Below are 7,165 nucleotides of genomic sequence, written 5' to 3' on the forward strand. Positions count from 1 at the left end.
GTGGTTTCATGAACTACACCGTGAAGTCAGTGTTTCTATGGCTACAGGTCTGGACAATTAACAGCTGGGTTAGTGATGTCTGGGCAGAAGACACCAAGAACACTGTTGTTGGTTTTTTGTTTTTTTTAAATCATGCAGGATTTTGTAAATCACGACGCCAGTTTGCTTTAACTGCTGCAGTTAAACAAGAACTCTAAATATCCTCACGATCTGATGTTAAAGCAACAAACTGTTTCTCTTTCATCTCTTTCTTTAATGTCTGTATTCTTATTTATTTCACCAATAAACCACATTCTCCTATATGTTGATATCACAATAATTAAATCTCATGCAGAGTATATGCACAGGATCTTGCTCGCTCACACACACACACACACACACACACACACACACACACACACACAGTTCTTCAACATGTGCCGTCATCCGGCCTCCTTGATGGTTGTCATGGAGATGTCATTGGCAAGGTGGACAAAACAGTTTTCCTTTCAGTGTAACTAAGAGAAGAAGAAGAAGAAGAAGAAGAAGAATAAGTGCTTGGAGGCTGGATCTCACAATTAAAAGAAGAAGGCCTTTCAGTGAATCAGAGGAGAGGAGTGAGATGCTCTGCGGCGCCGGGTTGCTATAGTGCTTCACCTTCATCGCTCTCATCTCCGTCAACCTTTCCCAGCTCTGCCTCTCTGTGACTCTGCAGAGCTGCTGCTGCTGTGATGGATTAACCGTTTCTTACACCTGCCTGACGATAAGCTTCGGACACTTTGTCTGAGGAGCAAACACGAGCGGAGAAACCTTGAGTGCTGCTGCAGCTCCTCTGACTTCCTGTCTCACACACACACATATCGAGTCAGCGCTGCCTGGTCTGCAACATACATGTCTGCAGGAGAGGACTCATCCTGACTGAAGGTTGTTGGTAAGTAGTGCACACACACACACACAGCAAAACATTTATCATCAACTAAACTTCATCTTTTGTCAGAATCCGGTTGGTAATAGCTTTAGTTGCAGCATTTTATCTATTCGAGATTGTGTTGCACAGCTCGGACGTGTGCACCACCAACACACACACACACACACACACACACACACACACAGAGTGATGTTAGAGGGCTCTTATAGAGGATGAGTGTTGAGCGAAGCCTGTTCAGGTGAAGTGGAGTCTTTCTATTCTCAATCTGCGGGCAGGATGGAAACCAAACACTGGACAATAGGAGCAGCACAGTGTGTGTGGAGTGACATCTGTAAGTATTAACACTCTGATTTTGACGGGAAACCAATAAGGGAAAAGTGCAGACTTTAAGCTTCAATGTGAGGGTGTTAACACCCACATCAGGTGAGCAGAGTAGAAAACGCAGCTCTTTTTATACATGTAGAACCTCTATTGCATGGGAGCTAAACAAGGTACGGCTGGATGTGTGTCGTTGTTACTTAATGCACACAGAGCTGTAACAGAAGATGTGAAGCTGATTCCAGGGGTGACGTTTGCCGTCTGTCCTTTCGAACAATGACGACCAAAGAAATTTCAACAAAAATCAGAACGAATGTACTTTATTTGGGTATTTATGCCTCCTCCTGCTGCTCCATGACATTTAAGAAGAACAGATTGTGTTTTGTACTTCGCTATAATCCGACAGCTGTATTTATTTTGCAGGTTAAGATACAATAAATATGTGAGATGCTGTTTGCATGTTAATGCAGCAATGATTATTCAATTGTGTAATATTTTATGAGAGAGGCCATTTTGCCTCAGTAGTGTGTACTTTTACTTTATACTTTGCTGATAAAACTTGTGTTGTTTTTTTATTATTTGTAGAATTACTAGTTTCACTTAAAAGGGAGACAACACAGACAAAAACATTTTTATTTATAAAAGCGTCGGCTAATTGACTAATGTAACTGAATACTTTTTGCACCAAAGTCAATCAGCTGTTTGGTTTAAGTGAGAATGCACGTGAATGACACCACAGAAGAAGAAAGAAAGATGGCTACTTGGAAAGGTGATAGACAAACATGTTTACAGATGGTCGGGCCGTGCCAGCAGCTCTGTGAGGTTACACCTGATGTGCTTTGAGCTAAATGCTAACATCAGCACACTAACATGTGGTTGTTGAGCAGGTATAGTGTTTTCCATGTTCACCATCTTAGTTTGGCCTGTTAGCATGCTAACAGTTGCTAATTAGCAGTAAACACAAAGTGCAGCTTGTGCAGGTTTTTGGTCATTAAGCAGAGAACATTCTTACCTCGTGATGGTAATTTGGGGTCACACAACTTAATACAATTCATCCCGAGGACAACATGAGGTCTCTGATGCACCATTAATAACTGTCCAGGCAAGATTCACATTTAGGTTGATTTCTTTTTCCAGTTTTTCCAGTTTTCAAAACAAACACATGCTGCTTCTCTCCTTCCTGGTGCATCACCTGACACGCCTGCTACCTTTATGCCATTCACCCAACAAGTGCTCCATCTGGTGCTTAGCGCCCCTAGTGTCTACACAAATAAATACAAAATAATAATCAAATAACCTAACTAATGAAACAGCTCCAACAGTCGTCAAGACTTTTCCCTAAAAAACTACAAATGCCAACCTGCTGGTGGCGCTAGAGGAAAAGATTCATCCTCTGAGGATCATGAATGTCTGTACAAACTGTTTTAATAATCCATGTAGTACATGTTGAGATATACTGTGTTTCACTGGCCACGTGAAACTGGATTAATATTCCTGCTGCACTAATGTGTATGTTGCATGTTAACTCCTTTATATCCTGAAATGGAAATACTCAAGTAAAGTACAAGTACCATAAATTTGTCAAGTAAGAATACCAAACCTGTAGAGTTCTGTAACAAAGTGTTTTAATGACTCAATAATTGATCCGTGCAACAGTGATGGAAAGACGAATAAGAAAAGAGCAGCATGACTAAATGCACACCTCCTCCATCTCATCTGTCAAACATGGAGCATGCAGGTGGTGTTTTGTCTTAGACACACGTGTGGCTGCCAGAAGAAGAAAGAGCCCGGTTGTTTTTAGTGATGATGCCGGTGCTGACGGCATGATGAAGCAGAAGAAGAGGAAGGAGACAGAAAACATTTGCATATTTACTGGGATGCAATCAAGAAATGAAGATTTCCATGTTGTGTTGGTTCTGTGGACTAAAGTGGTAGTGTCTCTGAGCACCAGAGTCCCTTTAGAGAACCTCTCATTTTACTGCAGCAGGGTCTGACAGTCTGCCCCTCTCAGTCCTGGTCCTGGTTCTGGTTCTCCCGTGCCTCCCTTCCCTCCAGCGAGTCCAGCAATACATCCTGGGTCTCCAGCAGCGTGGTGTTGGCTCCCAGAGAGGAGAAGCTCTGCTCCTGGAGGAGGAGGAGGAGGAGGAGGAGGAGGAGACGACGCTGCTGCTGCTGCCGGGAGCTGAGCTCTCCTCCTCCCTCCGGAGCTCCGACTGCAGGTCCAAGGCTGCAGGTGAAGCCGGATCTGGGTCTGTCCACGGTGGACCGGTGTCTGCTGGAGGATCAGGGTCCGTCCACGGTGGACCGGTCTCTGCTGGAGGATCTGGGTCCGTCCACGGTGGACCGGTCTCTGCCTGAGGATCTGGGTCCGTCCACGGTGGACCGGTCTCTGCTGGAGGATCAGGATCCGTCCACGGTGGACCGGTCTCTGCTGGAGGATCTGGGTCCGTCCACGGTGGACCGGTCTCTGCTGGAGGATCTGGGTCCGTCCACGGTGGACCGGTCTCTGCTGGAGGATCAGGGTCCGTCCATGGTGGACCGGTCTCTGCTGGAGGATCTGGGTCCGTTCTGATGTGATTTTAAATCACACACTGCAGAATCCTGACATGCAGCAGATGATGCATTTAAACACCTCACTGCCATTTTTACCTAAATAATATTTAAAAGTGTTTTGTTGAATTGATTCACTCAAACATTAAAATCGATGTATTTTAATGTCATGGTCCATGACTCATACCGTCTGAGACATCTGGTCCAATAGAGAGAAGCAAGGACAAACAGCACAAAGGCTGCTAGAAAGCGTCTCTGCCTCTGCTGGTGCTGGAGGACGAGCTCATGAAAAGGAGCTGTTGAATGGATCCTATATGCAAGAACAAATAAAGGACTTTACATGTTCTGCTTTTCACACATACCAGTAATCATTTTAACATATTTATGGTACAAAACGATGACACACAGTGCTTCAAAGGAAGCAAGCAAAGGATACATCACATAGAAACATATAAATACAGGAATTAAATTAATAAAAAATACTAATCGAACCACATAAAAAAAATTAAAGAAAATGTCAGAATCCTCAGACGGAATAATGACTCAGATGAAATCAGGTGGGGCGATAAACGTACGTTGTAAGTTCAACAGATGCCACTGAGTCAGTCTGCTCCAGCAGAATGTTTCATTTATTTAAATGATTTATGAATGATCGGAGAAATGTTAAGTAGGCCTGTCACAAGAATTACTTTATCTACTTATGATACGATGTACATGGACATGACCGTCATCATCTTTACTTTGTTGACTTTGGACATGATCTTGAATATTCATAAAATTATTATTATCATTATAGCAGTGGCATAAAATGGTCTTAAAATGACAACATTGGTGTTTATCGCAATTACTTTTGGACCGACAAAAAGTAGTTATCATGACATGACATGCAAGTAATTGAAAGAACCTTAAAATCTATTACATCACATCTTTGAGGCTGAAGTAAAACAGATGAGGAATCCAACAAGAATCAAATGATGAACGACAAACATAATAAAAGTGGGAGTTCGCTGCTGTGTGACGTGTTTGACCTGAGAATGCAGTCAGAAGTTGTGGCTTGTGCTTGAAAATAGCTTCCCGCGCTGCATAATTCTCTAAAAGTGTTTTGTTATTTTCCACAGAAACCTGCTCTACTGCATCTCCACAACCCGCCAGCCAGGACCCAGAGCGATGGAGGGAGAAGGCAGTAATCCCGGGGTAGCTATGGACTCAGGTAACCCTTTGCTAAGAGCAGTCTTCCTCCGTCGCCTGCGACTCACGCGGCTGCTCCTGGAGGGAGGCGCCTACATCAACGAGAGCGACGGCCAAGGCCAGACGCCCCTGATGGTGGCCTGCAGGACCCAGCACACCGACGCCCAGAGCGCCAGCCGGGACAAGCTTGTCCAGTTTCTTCTGGAGAAAGGAGCGGACCCCGACATCCAGGACAAGGAGGGACGCTCGGCGCTGATGCACGCCTGCCGGGAGCATGCCGGCCCCGAGGTGGCATCTCTGCTCCTGGCTAGCGGGGCGGACATCGGCCTGGAGGATCAGTCCGGGACGTCCGCGCTGGTCTACGCCGTCATGGCCGGAGACTGGAAGGTTCTAAAGCTGTTGCTCGACACGTGCAAGGCCAAGGGGAAGGAGGTAATCATCATAGCCACCGACAAATTCCCATGTGGGAAACTGCAAGCCAAGCAGTACCTCAGTATGCCTCCCCTTGGTCCTCTTGATCGGACGGACATAACGGCATCAGCAGCTCCCGCATCTCCCTCTGAGATCCAGCTCATCACCTCCCCCCAGTGCACCTCCTCTTCGTTATGTCCACAAAAGACTGTCTTCTCCTTTAAAGATGCCCAGTCCAGTGGCATAAGCTCCCATCCCTGTTCCCCATCCCGGTTTCAAAGGCTCGGACAAGCGGTGCCCAACGGCCTGCAGCAGCCCCTCCTGAGGTTGAACTCTGAGCCCTGGCTAAAGATCCCAGCGTCTCTGCTCAGCCAGCAGCTTCACGCAGCCTCGTCTTCAGAAAACAGCAAAGACCTCAACCAAACTGAGGATCTTGCTCTCAGAATCCCCAAACTGGACGGCACAAATTCAACAAGCAACAGCTTCAAGTGGTACGAAGGAAGATCAGCGAGGGACAAAGGAGCAGAAGTAAAGAATGAATGTGCCAAACACGTGGGACAAAAGATCTCCTTACCAGGTCTCCTGTCGTCCCACTCTGCCTCCCACCCGAACCTCCACTCCGCAAACCTCGGAGCAGATTCGCTCGCCGCCTCTTCCTCCTTCTCTGGTGGCAAAAACCACGGCACTCCGCTCCACAGCATGACCTCGTCGAGCCTTCACAGCATAATCCAGAGACGCAAACTCGGGGACATCTACAGCTCCGACCCGCAGCTCGCTAGAGACGTCCACAATCTGCCCGAGGAGTCCCAGCAGAGAGCGAGAGACCTAACGGAGGGCAAGAGGCTGGCCCCTTTACGCTGCTCCAGCACACTGGGCTCCAGGGAGTCACTGACGACGTCGGGCCCGAGCAGGAGGGTGCTGTCTGGGCACGAGCACAGAGGATCTGGAGCCTTCCTGTTGGACCACAACTCCCAGGCCAAGCCTAGATGTCTGCCACCTCTGGCCCTCAACTCCACCAACAACCCCATCCTCAATGTGTACAACCTCAGCTCTGGTGCTGGAGGTGGTTTCTGTGAGAAAGAATCCGGGATGAGGAGTTTCCTCCCCTCCGCTCCTCCTGGCCACCCCAAAGAGATGACCAGGAGGATGCTGCTGAGGAGACACTCGATGCAGACCGAACAGTTCAAAACCACGGCTTGAAAATTCAAACCGAGTTGAGTGCGTTTTATCCGTGAAATGTTGCGTCATGTGTGAAGTAGTGTCAGTGTGGGGAAATTCTAAAAAGAGGGAAACCAAAGAGGATAGATGAGAAAAACAAAGCATCCTGATCAATGTAGGGACCTTCCTCTGCTTCAGCGTGCCGTGGGTCGTTGTTATGTGGCATCAGTGTGCAGTTTTGTAACACTTAAACTTGCATTATGATTTTTTGGCCACAGGATGGGGGGGGGGGGGGGGGGGGGGGCAGCAGAATAAGCTGAAAATATTCACTCACATTTTAACGCCCTACAGTGGTACCTTCAAAAGCCACCGTGGACGACCGCAACAAGCACTGCTGACACTTTCAACAATTAATGCCATCAGAATGAATTAAAAGCTGCTTTAATCGCGTGAAACTTCTACTCATTCAACGTCAAGAGGGCTCGTTTTTCACACTATTTTTGTTTAAGGAGTCTCAGATATACGTCAGCCACAACGCTCAGAGGCCGATCACACAGAGACGCGTCGCAACCAGGCGGCAAACACTGGTTCTGAAGAGTGAAGTCAATGCTTCATGTGTTAAAGCTGCATTCT

General features: G+C 47.0%; 1 protein-coding gene across 2 annotated transcripts; it reads left to right on the forward strand.

Annotated features, from left to right (window-relative positions):
* The first annotated feature begins 552 nt into the window (after positions 1-552).
* Positions 553-6,818, forward strand: ankrd34ba (ankyrin repeat domain 34Ba). Of its 2 annotated transcripts, none has more exons than XM_031875208.1 (2): positions 553-910; positions 4,894-6,818. In XM_031875208.1, exon 2 carries the CDS (start codon positions 4,943-4,945, stop codon positions 6,572-6,574), a length of 1,632 nt encoding a protein of 543 aa, XP_031731068.1. In that variant the 5' UTR covers positions 553-910; positions 4,894-4,942; the 3' UTR covers positions 6,575-6,818. The 2 variants fall into 2 exon arrangements, with proteins under 2 accessions (XP_031731068.1, XP_031731069.1); XM_031875209.1 differs by lacking the exon at positions 553-910 and adding an exon at positions 1,158-1,238.
* Positions 6,819-7,165: the final 347 nt, after the last annotated feature.

Source organism: Anarrhichthys ocellatus, unplaced genomic scaffold (assembly GCF_004355925.1).
Source record: "Anarrhichthys ocellatus isolate YVR2014 unplaced genomic scaffold, GSC_Weel_1.0 scaffold87, whole genome shotgun sequence".
NCBI classification, from domain to species: Eukaryota; Metazoa; Chordata; class Actinopteri; order Perciformes; family Anarhichadidae; genus Anarrhichthys; species Anarrhichthys ocellatus.